A 16373-nucleotide genomic window follows, 5' to 3' on the forward strand; every position below is an offset into this window, starting at 1 on the left:
CTCTTCTACCTGGGTGATGTGAATAGAGACTTTGCCAGCGTTGTTTTTTAAATGAGAAGTTAGTGTCAGTGAAATGTGAGTTTTCCTTTTGATGTGACAGTAATAATAAAGGAAGAATGGGAAACCTCTCATTATCTTCCTTTCCAAAGCCATTGAAATTTGAACCTCTTTCCCAGTCTTTCTCAAAGTATTCCTGTTTGGCACATCCTTTGAAATGTAAATAACCACTTCCCTCAGAATTTAAGACCATCTGTAATGATAAGTATAGTGCTTTATGTAGATGAGCTTCCTACTCACTGCCTTTTTTTTCCTTTTCTAGAATTGGTTAGTACTGCAGAAAAGCCACCAATTAAAGAGGGACCATTATTTGAACACGACTCTGTTGCTCAGTGTGGACCACCAAAGGAACCCGTAAAACAGCAAATTCATCGCATGTTTCTCTTGAGAGTGAAACTCATGCATTTTGTTAACAGCTTACATAACTACATCATGACTAGGGTATGTGGCTCTGCTGCTTTATTCCACTTCTCATTCTCACTGCCGACTTAAAAGGATTCGTTCAGCGTTTCTCATAAGAACATATGCATCCTCAAGAAATTTACATTCTAGATGGGGCACAGCATGCTTAAGTATGTAATTATAAAGTCATGTGATTGATTTCTTAAAAAATTATAAACCCAAACGAGCATCTTCCCTTCACAAAAGCAACTTTAGGAGACTAAACACTTTTTGGAGTATTGTTATCCTTACTCAAATCATTTTTGGAACTCACTTTGGAATTGTCTTCATAGCCTGTAAGCACATTCATTTGAGTATCTTGAAGCTTGGCAAATCTTAGTCCCTTGTTGGCAGATTTAATTTTTTAAAAGAACCCCAAACTGTTCTGTGATCAATTCTGGTGATTAGGATGGACGATCAACCTGTAAAATGGTGGGTTTAATTCAAAAAGCAAGCCCCACCATTTCTTCACCCCCTCCGCACCAAGTATGGCTACAAAGTAATAAGACTGGTTTCATTAAAAAGTAATTTTGATTTTGTGCTAATGGCATAATGACAAAGTGTTTCTGTTTGTGCAAAATATATGTCTTGAGCAACTTCCCACTGATGTCAAGAATGTTTTATGTCAAATAGCCACAAGGAAACAGTATAGAAACCCTTGAGTAATTTATTTTGTAAAGCTTTACAAATTTAAGTGTTTTCAGGATGAATTTGAAACAGAAATTGGAGAAAATAGTAAAAGATTCCATGAAAAGTAGGCAGTTTCAGGAAAGAGAAAACAAATTATCAATTTGAGGAGCTAAAGCTTCTTATTTTTCTTTTCCAAGATTCTTCATAGTACAGGTCTGGAATTTCAGCACCAAGTGGAGGAAGCAAAGGATTTAGATCAGCTTATTAAAATTCATTATAGATATTTATCTACAATTCATGATCGATGTCTTCTGAGAGAAAAGGTACAGTATCATATAAAACTGGAGATACTTGCCTGTCAAGGCAGCACATTGTCCTGGGAATTGGTAATCAAGCAGTTTATCTGGTTTTGATAAATTATAGTTAATGGACCACCAAGCTCCATGCTGCTGAGATGATTGTTTCTGGGAGAATGTTCTGTCCTTTTATAAAAGTTAGTTTTACTACTTATTTGTAAAAGAATAATGTAATTTATTCGGTAGAGGCATAGTTCAGAAATGTTTCCAATTGTTTGTGTTTGTAATGTTGAGCAATATTCAGTGCAGTAACACTACCTGCCAAATTTTATACCTAAATGATAGATGATTTATACTTATGATGGGAGATAGTGGTCTGGTGGTTAGAATGTAGTGCTGGTGACATCAGCGTCTCCCGTTTTCTGTGTCAGTGTCTCAATCTGATTCAATCTCTGGATTTTTCAGTGCCTTAGACACACAGTAAGTGCTCAGTAAATTTGATGGCGGGGTTTCACTCTCATTTCACTTAGAGTGAATACAAAATGCTCCTGTCGTCTTTGGATTGGCATTATCAAAATTCTAGCCATGAAAATGAATGGGAAGGGGCGGCCAGGTGGCTCAGTGAGTAAGAGCACCAGCTCCAGTGTCGGGATGACCTGGATCAAATCCAGGCTCAGATACTCAGCACCACACCCAGAAATAATAACTGGCCGTGTAACTTTGAGTAAGTTACTTAACCCCAATTGCTTTAAAAAAAAAAAAAAGAAAATGAATGGGGATTTTTTGTGTTTCTAATTCCAAACAGGTGAGTTTCGTGAAGGAAGCTATAATGAAAGTCTTAAATTTGGTCCTCATGTTTGCTGATCGTTGGCAGGCTGGTTTGGGAGCCTGGAAGTAAGTAGAGGTCATTTTTAAAATTCTCCTATTTTGCATGTTTTTAGCATTTTTAAGTTGGGTTCATTTTGTGGTACGGGTTGTTGTTTGTTTTTTTTCTTTTGAAACAATTACTTTTGGCCTTAATTCTTATTTAAAAGGAGAATTAAGTTTAATGTTTGTTCACTTAAACTAGCATCAGAGGCACCACTGCTACCTTTTCTTTTTTTAATAATTCACTAGGTTAAATGTTAGTAAGAAAAGCCTGGAAAGAATTTTTTAGAAAAAGGTTTTGTACTAACAGATGGGAATGGGTTGATCTTAAGCTATATTTCCTCATTTTATTTTGCTTCACCATAATTAATGATTATGTGTTTGGCAAACTTGAAAAGCTGACATTAAAGAGTTTACCATTTGCTGATTCAAATTTTTTGCTTGGGTTTGGAAGACAGCTGCCTCAGGTTAAACAACAAACAAATTCAGAGAGACTGATTTTTATCTAGTTCTCTCATCGTTTCACTCTGTCTTTATTTAAGAAATGTGGTTTTTCTGCTTTGTTTTCTTATTTGTAAAATTAGGATAATGATCATTTTGATATTCCTCCTAAGAAACGTGAATAGTTTCATACGATTGTCAAAGAATCACAGAATTATAGAGTTATAAAGGAACCTTAAAGATTATCTAGTCTATTTACTGACCAAAGTATGTCTGTCTGTTGTCTGCAATATTTCTCTAAGTGCTCATTCAGCCTCTGCTTGAAGACCCCCAATGACAGGAGGCTCACTTCCAAAAAATTCATTCCATATCATTTTTGGATAGCTTTGACTGTTTTGTTCCATGTGTAGAGTGAAATAGGAGAAATCTCATCCATCTCTGTATGTCACCCTTTTAAATATTTGAAGATGGTAGTAGTGTACTTCCTAAACCTCTCACTAGACGAGAGCCAGAAAATCTGAGATTGCATTCTGGTCCCACCACGTGCTAGTGGTGTTAACCTCTATAGGTCTTGTTTTCTTCCTTTGTAAAATGAGGATAATACAGTGTCCCAAAAGTCCCTCTGTGTGTATTGTCTGTTTTCCAGGATTGTTACCAAATGAGATTGTGTCTGAAAATATTTTATAACCCTGAAATGCATTACAAATGTAAGCTTTTATCTCCAGTTACTTATTATATCTTTATTATACCTATCCATCTACACATTTATTTAATTCTTTCTGTGGTGGTTATTAGGGTAAATTAAAAAAAAAAACAGCCCTTACCTTCAAAGACCTTACATTCTTTCAAATTATTACTAATGACTGTTAATTTTCATTGTTAGTAAGTCATCTTTTCAGGCTAAACATCCTATTTCCTTCATCAAGTTCTTTGTTATCTTGCCAATTTGGCTGTTTGTATGAGGTAAAACTTCAGCTGTGTTGATGTACATTTCTCTTATTATTTAGGATAGTTTTTCACATACCGTGTTTCCCCAATAATAAGACCTATCCCAAAAATAAGCCCTCCCCTTACTGTGTAAGATTCCTCGAAAATAAGCCCTCCCCCGAAAATAAGCCCTATTGAGATTGCTACTGTAGTGAAGGTGATCCCCTGCGCTACACGCTACATTACGGTACCCTCTGTATGCACTGTCCCGTTCCCCCCCCGTGAAACGCACGCAGCGCTCTGAGCTGTATCCAATCAGAGCTGCAGCAGTGAGCGCGTCATCCTGTTCTTCCCCAGTGATTTGCTTATTGAATAAAGGTACATTTTTTTGTTCACATTTACCTGTTTATTAAAATTGCTGTCAATGTTCATTAAAATAAGCCCTCCCCTGAAAATAAGCCCTCTGGTGTTATTCTGTCCCCAAAAAATAATGACAGTGTCTTATTATCGGGGAAACACGGTAGCTGTAAATCATTTCTAATTCTTCTTTTGAGAACTATTTGTTCATTTCCTTTGATCATTAATCCATTGGGGAATGGCTCTTTAATCGACAATTTAGGTCTAGTGGGATCTCCAGATCCTCCAAACTGTTCTGCTGTCCTGTCCACATCTCTCTCTTCTTCATTTCCAGGATATCGTGAAAAATCTTTGTTAAAATCTAACTGAATTATGTCTAATGGACTTCTTAACTGTGTTAAATAAGAAGTGAAGGTAACATGGCATGAGTTGTTTTTATTCAGCCTGCACCGACTCCTGTGCTCACTCTTCTCTTTCTAAATATTCATAGACCACACCTTAAATAATCTGATCATATTACCCAGAATCCACTTTCGAGTGCCCGGGCCTGTAGTTTGAAATATCAGTCTTGTTTCCTCTTTTAAAAAATTAGGGCAAGGGGTGGCCAGGTGGCTCAGCGAGTAAGAGCACCGGCTCCAGTGTTGGGGTGACCTGGATCGAATCCTGGGCTCAGATACTCAGCACCACACCCAGAAATAACTGGCCGTGTCACCTTGAGCAAGTTACTTAACCCCGATTGCTTTAAAAAAAAAAAATTAGGGCAGTGGTTTGCCTGCTTTGAGTTTTGCAGCATTTCTGCTCTGGAGCTGTGGGGATTGTTTTTGCCACAGTTCCTCAGAGATCAACCACAGAGGTCAAGCAGCCAAATCCACAAGTTCTTTTTGTACCCTGGATCATAGATTACCAGGAGATTCTGACGCATTGAAGGCACTTATCTTGGGTTTCAGTTTTCATTTTTTTTTTTTTTGCCTTTTGGAGGCCAGTTGGGGTTAAGTAACTTGCCCAAGGTTACACGGCTAGGTTTTTTTGTTTATGGTGTGTGTGTGTGTGTGTGTGTGTGTGTGTGTGTGTGTGTGTGTGTGTGTGAAGTGTCTGAGGCCGGATCCAAACCCAGGTCCTCCTTACTCCTGGGCTGGCACTTTACTCACTGCGCCACCTAGATGCCCCATCAGTTTTCACTATTAACAATTTTTATTCTGTCCTGCTCAGTCTAACAATAATTGGAAGTTGCATGGTTTTGGTCCCTTATCATCATCTCACCCTCTCCCAGAAACAGTCTTATTCCTTTCTTGATCTTCCTCTTTCCTCCAACATTGCTACTCCATCCCTGTTTGATGATTGTTCCAAGGTTTTTGGATTTTGATTTTGGCTGTTTCCTGACATTATTCACACAGGACTGTGCGTCTTTTTGCATTCGTCCTCAGTCGGCTGCCTTTGCTTTTATTTCTTCTACATACCCTTTTAAAATCGAAGATCTTTGATGAACCACGTCAGTCTTCTCCATTTACTCCCCCTTAGACTTATTTGTGATTATCTTCCTGAGAGGCAATTCTCTTTCTTCAACCTGTTGTTTTGGTTTTTTTTTTTTTAAGTTTCAAGCCATGAGGTTTCTAGCCTATCTCTAAGCTCTAAACTAGAGTAGACTGTAGACTCTTCATTTTTCTTCTCTTTATCTGTATGAACTTTCGAGTGTTGTGCTCATTGCCTTCCAAGGCATCATTGTCACTTCAGCAGTAACCTCCTCCTTAGTGGTCAGAATCACTTCCATTATAACCTGCTGCTGTGACAGGGAGCTCACACTAGCTCGTGATCATCCAGGTCTCGTGTCAGTGCTCTGTTCTTCCGCTGTGGGACTGTTTGACCTGATCCAGAAACTTGTCTTCTGTTTTCTGTAGCTGCTTATAACGTGCTCTGACCCTAATGGCATTTGCTTCTTCTTCCTTCCAGTCTCCCCAGAGTGTGCCCTATCACGTTCTCTCTCTCTTTCTCTCAGGCTCCTGTATCTCAGAATAGATGAATATCACTTTTGTACAGAACACAGCTCTGCTGCTTGCTCCAGCTAATGTGTCCGATTGTCATAGCTTGCCTAGAGACACACACGGCTAATGAGGCAACTCTCTTGGTGGGAAAAGCAAGCAGTGCTCCCTACCCGGAGAGGAAGCGTGATAAATTGAAGAAGCAGCCTGGGCTGGGACCAGGGTGCCTGAGCAGTAACAAAAGTCAAGAGGAAATAAATGGGAAAACCTGGTTATCAGAGTAGGCTCAGGCTTTGAAGTCTGCACTTGACCAAGAAGCAGACTACAAGGAGCTTTCCATGCTGGTGAGATCAGAAGTGAGGTTCCTTCTATTGCTTCTTTACTTAGCTGAGTCTGTCAGCCCACAAACTATAAAAATCTGTGCCTTTATGTGGCTTCATTTTAGTCTTGAGTCACATTCCACCAAGATTCTATGATGCCTGTAAAGTTATGTTTGGATCTCTGGCTTACTTTTTTTTTTAATTGCCCATAATCTTGGCTATATACATATATGTATGTATGCATGTTCATCTTAAGGCCAAAGTTTTTTTTTTTTAGGCCTCTTTTCCTATTCATAGTCCCCTGAATTCTTGAGTACTTTTGCTACTATTCTTTCAGTGTCATAAGCTTCTAGTATTTGTATCCAGATACTGCTTCCATTATTTGGAGAGATAGCTATATCTTCAGCCTTTCTCTCATTCCTGTCTTTTTGTTTTAAAGCTAACCAGATCAATCATTAGCAAACATATTTTTCCTAACTCTTTTGATTTGATTCGATATAATATTATATAGTACAACACAATAAACATTGTAGTGCCTACTATGTGCTGGGGATGCAAATAAGAAACACATTCCCTGAGGGGAATGACAATCTAATGGGGGAAGATAGGACTCTAAAGGAAGTTGGAAAGGAGAAGGAGGCAAGATGTTGGTGGAACCTGGAGAGATGACTCAGAGTCCTCAGTCCTCTGTAAAGGGAGGCATTGGGAGGAGGCTTTGCTCTGCCCTCTAGCCTTCCAATCAGAGGGAAGAGGCAACTGAGGGTGGGTATTGAGTAAGTGTTGAGTACCAAAGCTGAAGCATCCTCCATGATGATGAGATTTCAGGTGATGAGCTGAAAACCAAACACAGCAGCTGATGGGCAATGAAGAAAGGGTTGGAAATTCTGATTTCATCTTGTCCCTCCGCTGAAAAGTACATCATTTCTGTGTCTTAAACCAGAGTGTCAGACACGCCTTATGTGGCCCACAACTCTCTTGGGTGTGATCAGAACCAGATTAAAATGTAATTGGGCAATATTTAACAAAATAAAAATAAAGTAAAACATAGATATTGTTACTTGTGGTTTTCTAAGTCAGTCTGCGACCTGCAGGGAGCCTAATGTATGATTTTAGTGACCTCTATTTCTAATTGAGTTTGATACTAGTATTGTAAACTTGATCTGAAAGCCAGATTCTAATTTCTGATGACATCTTTTTAGCCAGCTGTTCATTTTCCACATACTACAGCAATCACCATTGGTGATAAATACCATATGTGGGTCTTTCTTAATTCTGTTGGGGAACCATTCATCCTTCCAGTAAATTGAAGCTCCTTTACTTTTTTCTTTATCAGGAAGACCAATTTAAAATTAACTGTTTAAAAAATTTTTTTTTCAAATACAAGCATTTACTTTCTCTCCTCCCTTCTAACCCCCCAACTCCCATTACAAGGGAAAACCCATGTAACAAATTTCCATAATCAAGCAAAAAAAAATTCTACCATAGCCGTGTTCCAAAATACGTCTCATTCTGCGTGTTGTGTCTGTCACTTCTGTCAGATCTGGCATACTTCATCACTCCTCCTTTGTATTGATTGTTGCATCGCTCAGGAGCTCTTTTATCTTTCACAATTGTTTGTCTTTACAAAATTATTCTTATTGTATAAATTATTCTCCTAGTTCTATTAATTTCACTTTTCATCAATTCATACAAGTCTCCCCAGGCTTCTTTTACACCATCCCTTTTGTCATTTCTTGTGACACAATAGTATTATTCCATTACATTCACATACCATGAATTTTAATATAATGTTGTTGTATTTGGAACTGTGAATTGATTCAGTCATTCTAGCAAATGTAATTTTGGAGGCGGCTAGGTGGTGCAGTGAGTAGAGCACTGGCCCTGGAGTCAGAAGGACCTGAGTTCAAATCCTGCCTCAGACACTTAACACTTACTACCCGTGTGACCTTGGGCAAATCACTTAACCCCAATTGCCCTACCCTCCCCCCTCCAAAAAGAAAAAAAAAATAATTTTGGAACTATGCCCTAAAAGATATTAAACTGTGCATACCCTTTGACTCAGTGATAGTACTTGTAGGCCTTTGATCTCTAAAGATATCACAGAAAGAGAAAAAGGACCCAGATATAGAAAAATATTTACAAGGGGTGGCCAGGTGAAAGAGTGAATAGAGCCCCAGCCCTGGAGTCAGGAGGACCTGAGTTCAAATCCTGCCTCAGACACGTAACACTACCCATGTGACCTTGGGCAAGTCACTTAACCCCAATTACCCAGCCCTCCCCACTCCAGAAAGCAAAAAAACAAAACAAAATTGTTTATAGTCATACTTTGTTGTGATAAAGAATGGTAAACTAAGGGATTGCTCATCAGTTAGAAAATGGTTGAATAAGTTATGATATAGGACCATTTGTCTCTCCTGTTGAATATCTTCAGTTTTTCATTGCCATCTCAGGAACCCAAACTTTTATAGCATATATAGGCAGAGTACTTTCTTTCCCAATATCCTTGTCTCCCAGAGGGGAACAGTCAGTATTTAGCAAATTCTCCCCCTCCACCCCCGTGCTAGTGGTAGCCTAGTTCAGTAGACAGGCCAGGCCCACTCACCTCCTCCCTTTTTGTCTCTTTTGCTGCCTGTTTGGTCTCTATTTCAATAAAATCTTATATTCAGTGCCTTAGTCTGAGGGGATGACAGTATATTACAGACCTGATCTCTTAGAAGCCTTCACATATCTTGATAAGTTAGATTGTAGGTGTCATCTTTGTTTTGTGAAGGGAAAATTGGGAAGAGAGGACAGTCAAGTAATGTAGTGAGTCATATGTCAAAGCAGAGTTGTCACCCTAGTCTCAAAATAGTTAAGATGTACCTTTTTCCATGGAGGTGTGAGCTAAACCAGGATCCAGTAATACTGATGAGAGGGAGAAAATCAATAGCTTTGCTGTAGGTGCTTTATTAAAATAGTAGATTTTACCTTTTATTTTTACTGTACCTGTGATTTCATCGGTATGTAGAACTCTCAGTGAAGAAAGCTCCTCTCTCAGTGGAGATCAGCTTCTGGTCTTTATTCTCACTTCCTTTCCTCTCTCTCTTTAACTTTACGTTCTGGCTTCTGACTTCACAATTCATCTGAAACTGATTTCTCCAAAGTTACCTATGATTGGGGGGGCCCCCCCAGGGTCACACGGCTAGTAAGTGTCTGAGGCTGGATTTGAACTCGAGTCCTCCTGAGTCCAGGACCAGTGCTCTATCCACTGTGCCCCCTCATTGTCCCTGTGTTCTTTAATGCCTAAATCGAATGCCGTTTCCTTAGCCCTTCTCCTTCTGGACGTAGCCATTGACTGTATCAATTGTGCTCTTCCTTTCCCCCTGAGCCTTCCCCCTGCTCACTCCCCTCCTGCATCTTCCTTATTAGTGTAGTGGACAGTACAGTCCTCCCAGTCAGCCCCTCAGGTTCACGCCATCTCTCCAGTACGACCCCTTCTCTCCTCTGGCCCTGCCACTGATCTAATGCTGGCCTTCAGTCCCTCACAGCTGGACTGTTGCAGTAGCCTGCTGATGAGTCTCCCTTAAGTCTCCCCTCTCTCCCATCCTGCCTTATCAGCCCTCTAGTACCTTACTCTGAGACCCACTGGTAGTGCCCACTAAATACTCCACTTCCTGACTCCCTACATTTTTCCTGGTTGCTCCCCCTTCCTGCAGTCCTCTCCCTCCTGCTTCTTGGCTTCCCTGGCTTTCTTCAAGTGTCCATGAAATCCCACCTTTGCACCTTTCCTGGACCTCCTCGAGGCTCGTGCCTTCCCTCCAAGGCCGTGTGTTCTGGGTCTATCTTGTCTGCACAGACTTGTCTTTGTGTCGTCTCCTCCCGTGAGCTTCTTGGGATTAGGGGCTTTTTGCCTTTCTCTGTGTCCCCAGTGTTTAGCACAGTGCCCAGTATATAGCAGGCACTTACTAAACACTTGCAGACTTGACTTGCTCTGGAACATGCAGCCTTAGAGAGTTGCCTGCCTAGGATCCCATGGCCGGTGCGTATCAGAGACAGGACTTGTCTCCTGACTCGGAGGCTGTTACCCCACACAGCTTCTCTTTTACATCCTTACGAGCCTACTTTAAGGTGAAGCTTTGATGAGCTTTCATTTGGTGGAAGAGGAAGCTATGTATCGGTTCAAAAACTTAACTGTCCCAGTAGGGGATAGAGAGGAGCCGTGACTGGACAAAGGTTCAGGTGAAAATCATCTCATAGTTTTAGCCATTCAGAGTTAACTTTGAGGCAATGGTGGAACAAGGCAGCCCAAAAAGGTTATGTGCTATTAGGCGGCATTAACCGAGGCTAGTCAGATATCTGGATTGAACTGTTCAGTTATAGGCACCACAGAAAGTATTTTACTGGGACAGCTTCAGAAGTCAGTGACTAAGGATGGTGACGAGACTTGGACACTCTGTTAGAGAAGCATCAGGTGAACGAACAAATTTGGGGCGGAGCCTGATGATTAGCCTGAAGAAAAGGAAATCCAGAAGGTAGAGGTCATGATAGCTGTCTTCAGGTATTTGGCAGCCTTCAAAAGAGAGAAAATCTGTTTCCATTGGGTCCAGAAAATAGCTAGGAGCAATTGGTCCATGTTTCAGAGAAGCAGATTTAGGCTTCCTTCAATTATATCTGTTCTAAAGGGGAATGACGTGACTTGGGAGGGATGGGAAATGACCAGTATTCACTTCTCAGGGGAGTTGTAAAAGGGACCTATGTAAGCATGAACTAGATGCTAGGGTGACCTCGAAGGCCCATGTGAATTCTGAGAAGCTGTGATAAAATTTATTTTACTTGTTGATGTGCTTCTTGGCTTAAGACTTTTATAATTAAAATAAGGTGATTTGAAATTAATTCCAAAGTGAGGTTTATATATCTAAGGACTTCTTGCTTTGGCTGCATGATTGCATCACTGTATTTTTAATCAGTTGTATTTTTCTTCTCTAGGATGGAATCAATTGAAAAGATGGAGTCAGATTTTAAAAACTGTCATATGTTTCTTGTAACTGTTTTGAATAAAGCAGTCTGTAGAGGATCCTTTCCACATTGTGAGTATATATAATTAGTTAATATATTTAAGCATCTTTTGAGCTACGATAGATGCTATACAAAATTGAGGTATTTTTAAAAAATTTTAAAAAAAATTTTCTAATCTTTATTTTAAGAGATGACAACCCATTTATTTAATAATATGATTAATAGTATTAGTAGTTTTTGATAAACAAGATTGACTTTTGACTGGTCTTGGTGAATAGGAATAATAACATTTTGTTATATAACTAATGAGAAGATTGAGTATAGAACTGCTAAGTGGTTTTACCACTGTTTAACAATGCTAAGAAACCACACTGACTGTGATTCAGTGAGATTAATGTTTAGTGCCTAAATATGTTTAGTATGGTACTTTTTACAATTTGGAAAAGTACAATCTTCCTGATGACTTTATGACACAAGAAAAACAGGTGTCTCTTAAAGTAGCCTTGTAAAGTTCACAAGTTGCACAGAAACCATTGACGACATTATAGACATACATATTCCCTCTACAAAGAAAAATGTAAGCACCATCTATTATGTCATTAGCATATTTCCCCTAAAAATAAATCAGCACTGCATGAACATACTAGTAGATGATGGAAGCTGTTACCTTGTGACACATGTCATAAGATTGACCTGAATTATAGCTCTCCATTTTCCCTTGTAGATTGTATTCATGATAATTTTGGCGGTAAGGACTAAGACCAAGTCACTTTGTTGTATCTTTCATCTCACTGAATGGTAGTAGGTGGCGTTCCTTAGTAACGTAAACCACTTAGCATGATGATCTTATGACCTCGTGCCCATAGTTAATAAACAGAGATGACAAAATTGGCTGCATCATTGCCCTTTGGTTACTTTATTTTTAATTTTAATATAAATCATAAACTGGTATGGATTTCATTTACATTTACTATACCATTGGTACGTTTTTACTACTCCTTTTAAGAAAGTATTGAGAAAAGTTATTTTTATTTTACTAAGTTAACTCTCAGGGCTACCAGTTAGCAGTGAAATTCAGGCCTAACAGATTCAGAAGAGGGTATGTGAAATAGACAGTTTTGAGAAGAAGCTACCTGATGAGTCATAGTGAGTTCAAATAGTGAACATAAGTAACCACCTTTTTGCCACACATTGTTTTGAAAGCTTGGTAGGTTGAATCTGTTTGTTACAGAAATCTATTGAAAATGTAGGCTCTTAATGTGTGTGATATCACAATAACAGTTATTGCCAGATTTGTATTCATTTTCCCTCTCATTGGGTTTTTTTTATGTCAGGTGTTTACTGTGTAGTATGGTAGATTACAAGTATACAAGATAGACAAGTGTATTACACAACAACGTGATTAAAGCAACTTCCTATCAAGAATTCATCTTTAAGTATTTATGACACAAGACGTAGCTGGATTATTGCACGGTGATGTCAGAAAAAGAAAAACAAAACGGGACCTTGGAGGGCTCGTAAGACCAGGGTTATGTTTTAGCAGTTCTGCATTGGGCAAAGTCACTTGACATTTATGGCTTCATTTTTCTCATCTCTGCAATTGAGGTAGTTGCCCTAAAAGTTCCAGCCAGAACCAAAGTCCTCAGATAGTAGTACTGAGACTGAGATAGCAGCTGTTTATCTGGAAATGCAGATTATGAATTAAAAAAAAAAAAACGTGGCTTTATTTGGGTACAGTTTTTGTTATATATTTAAATTTTGATTAGATAAACATAAAAACTTCTTTTTCTAAGGTTACTATTAGTTATTAAAGACTGATCTAAACATTTCTTTTTTTTTATTCTGCAGTGGAGTCTTTGGCATTGTCACTCATGGCGGGCATGGAGCAGAGTTAAGACATTTGCAGTCTAGTGAATTGAATACCTCAAAAAGTTACTCTTATAGGCTTTATTTTCTGCATTATATTTATGTACTTTTTAGGGTCTTTTTTTTTTTAAGAAATAATGCTATCTGTTGTATAACTGTATAAATATTTTGCTATTATTTCCCTTCAGAGACTATTGTAAACTATATGGAATTGTGCATATGAAAGTATGTAAATAATGTATATTAAGTACAGGGTATTAGTACTTTATTTTTTCCTTTTGTAAGCTATAGATTCATGATATTGTCTAAAGTATCCTAATTAGACCATAAACTGAAATATTTCATATTTTTGATTGCTTATTTTTAAAACAGACTTAAGGCACTTTAAATTCTCATTTTGCTGCTATACATTCAACATAGGAGTTTTTAATGTTGTCTTAGATTATCTATTTCCTTGAAGGTTGCTCATTTTAACCTTCTTTGAATCACATTTATCTTATTTTTTTTTTACATGAGAGCCATTAGAGGTAGAGAAAATACACTGACCAAAAGAAAATTTCATCTAATGTTACAAATAGAAAATGCCTATTATGACATAGTATTAACCACTAGAACATACCTACTTTTGTTTGCTGTTAATCAACAACTTGCTTTAGCCAGACAAAATAAAATGTGGTTACCATGCAATGTGTTTGTATTTTCTTTGTAAACCTTATGACAGGCTCCTGCTCACATTTGACTCGATCTTTATACCGTCTATAGTTTTGAAGTTATTTCTTAAATCCAAAAAAAAAAAAAAAATGGAAAAAACCCCTGTAGCACACTATACTAGAGGTCTTTGTAAGTAAAGGAGCATGGGAATAACCAATAGTGTTGGGCCACAGGTTCTGTGTTTCATAGACTTGCTTTATGAAATAAACCAATTATGTTAAAAACATGCCACCTTATTAAGTCATAGGCAAGCCACATAGGGAAATTCAGTTACTTTCACTCCTGTTTTCATTTTTAGTAAGCCTATAACATTTTTCCTTGTCACTTGAAACAAATGGGGTGTTCCAGGAGGGCTCGCACGTTGGGTGTGAGGGCTTGCCGAGCCCTTTATCCACCTTCACCCAACTCTCACCAGTGTTTCCAAGAAGCTGTGGCACGTGCATTGGCCACACCATGGTAAACTATTGGCAGATGGACTAAATCAGTGTACGGGTAACTGACAGACCAGGTGAATTAGGGAGATGTCCACCCACCCCAAGCGCGTGAAGACTTCCCCCAGCAGAATGGATGGATCCCCAACATTCATGAAAGTGGTTTCAAGCAGGCACTGTGAAGCACTTAGAGCTTGGTCAGACACTGAAGATGCCAGGGTCATCCACTGCATCCTGGGCCATTGCCAATTGTCTTGACCTTTGTCCTGCCACTGGACTTTGATGACTGGAAGAGAGAGGCTGATGATTTTGTGCATCTCTGCCTCACTTAAATCTAACTTACCCACAAGTCAAGACATTCCCCCCATTATGTCATCAGTCCTGTTTGAAAACAAAGAACAAACACCCAACTTTCATGTCTTAGAGTTCTAGAACATGAGAGTTGGAAGGAAACCTTAAAGATCATCCAACCCTTCCATATCATGAAGCCCTGAGAAAGGAAATGACTTCTTCAAGGTCACATGAAATTGGAATTAGAACCTATATCCTAACTCAATCTGTGTTTTTTCTACTATACCACATTACCTCTGTCTTGGTCTCATTTTGGAGCTGTATAATAGAGATACTATACTGTGTGACTTTACATATTATAGCTTTTTATCATATATATTAGAAGGCTGGGTGCATTTGTTAGAAGAGGGCCCTACCTTATAAACTTCTCCATGTTATAAGATAATTATTGATATTCTCTCACTCTTGAATGAAATTCAGTGACTGGCTTAAGTAAGGACCATTCTAGTGACATAAGATAATTTTTCCAAATATCTTGGGAGAACCCTTTCAAGCAACATAGATTGGCTCCCTTACCCTCTATGAAAAAGAAAACATTTATTGACAACTATTATCTGTCTTTATTTGTTGACCAGCTTTAAGTATTCAGCTTTGTTAAGGCAGCAGGATTGATTTTTGGCTTCATAACCTGTTGTCTCACTATGGTTTTCCTCTTAGTTGGAGTTTTATTAACATACTGACTTCTAACTTTCATTTATTTGGTTGACATTAGCTTATGATCCCTTTGCTCCCCAAAGAATGGTACAAAGTCTTTGTGCTCCAAGAACATTTGTCTGCAAGAACATATATAAAGGGCACATTAATTCACTTTAGCAGTAGGGTTGGAATGGTTTCCTGAAGTTTGATTTTGGTTATTACTCTTGGAATGAAGAATCTGCCAGGCCAAATTGCTAAAATGGGCATTTCTTTGAATTAATCTTTAAGCAGTTTGTAGGATTGTGTTTTTTTTATTAATAAATGCATGTGTACTTTTTTAAAAATATGGATCAAGTTGTCATTTTTTTTTGGCCTTTTGGAGGGCAATTTGGGGTTAAGTAACTTGCCCAAGGTTACACGCTAGTATTTTTGTGTGGGTGTTGTGTCTCAGGCTGGAACCGAACTCGGGTCCTCCTGACTCCAGGGCCAGCGCCTTACTCACTGCACCATCTAGCCGCCCCTCAAGTTGTCATTTCTTAATAGAAATAGCCAGGATTAAGTGACCTTTATCTAAATATTTAGAAGAATTTAGAATCGTAGAATGACAAAATGTCAGAACTGGAAAATACCTCAGAAATAATTTAGTCCAATTTTTTATAGGTGGGAAAATGAATAGTTGAACTAGTAAATATTTTCAGAAATGTGTTATTAAAAGTTACACTGTCAGGGGCGGCCAGGTGGTGCAGTTAGTAAGAGCGCCGGCCCGGAGTCGGGAGACCCGAGATCAGTTCTGACCTCAGATACTTAACACCCATGCAAAATAACTAGCTGAGCAAGTTACTTAACTCCAGTTGCTTTAAAAATAAATAAATTAATAAAAGTTATACTGTCAGTTTTAGAAATAAACCTATAACTTCTTTTAGTAGATTGATTTAGAGATCTAACTTAAGAACAATATTATAGAATTCCTGTGAGAAACCAAGATCAATGTTGTAAACTATTTCCTAATGTAGCATTTCAGTCCTCCGCTGATTATAATCATTTAATATCTCCTAGCCATCTGGTTTAACT

General features: G+C 38.5%; 1 protein-coding gene across 6 annotated transcripts in view; it reads left to right on the top strand.

Moving 5' to 3' along the window:
- TUBGCP5 (tubulin gamma complex component 5) overlaps positions 1–13860 on the top strand; it is a 52460-nt gene extending 38600 nt beyond the window's left edge. For 5 of the 6 annotated variants that reach the window (XM_069072918.1, XM_069072922.1, XM_069072924.1 and 2 more), the window contains 5 exons: positions 320–498; positions 1326–1451; positions 2230–2318; positions 11278–11378; positions 13156–13860. In XM_069072918.1, the coding sequence (XP_068929019.1) occupies positions 320–498; positions 1326–1451; positions 2230–2318; positions 11278–11378; positions 13156–13202 (542 nt within the window). In that variant the 3' untranslated portion in view covers positions 13203–13860. The remainder of the gene's footprint in view (positions 1–319; positions 499–1325; positions 1452–2229; positions 2319–11277; positions 11379–13155) is intronic. The other variant, XM_069072921.1, reaches the window with a different exon arrangement.
- Positions 13861–16373: the final 2513 nt, after the last annotated feature.

Source organism: Petaurus breviceps, unplaced genomic scaffold, assembly GCF_028583685.1.
Source record: "Petaurus breviceps papuanus isolate PSGF00001 unplaced genomic scaffold, PetGlider_PUasm1.0 90849, whole genome shotgun sequence".
In the NCBI taxonomy this organism is placed as follows: Eukaryota; Metazoa; Chordata; class Mammalia; order Diprotodontia; family Petauridae; genus Petaurus; species Petaurus breviceps.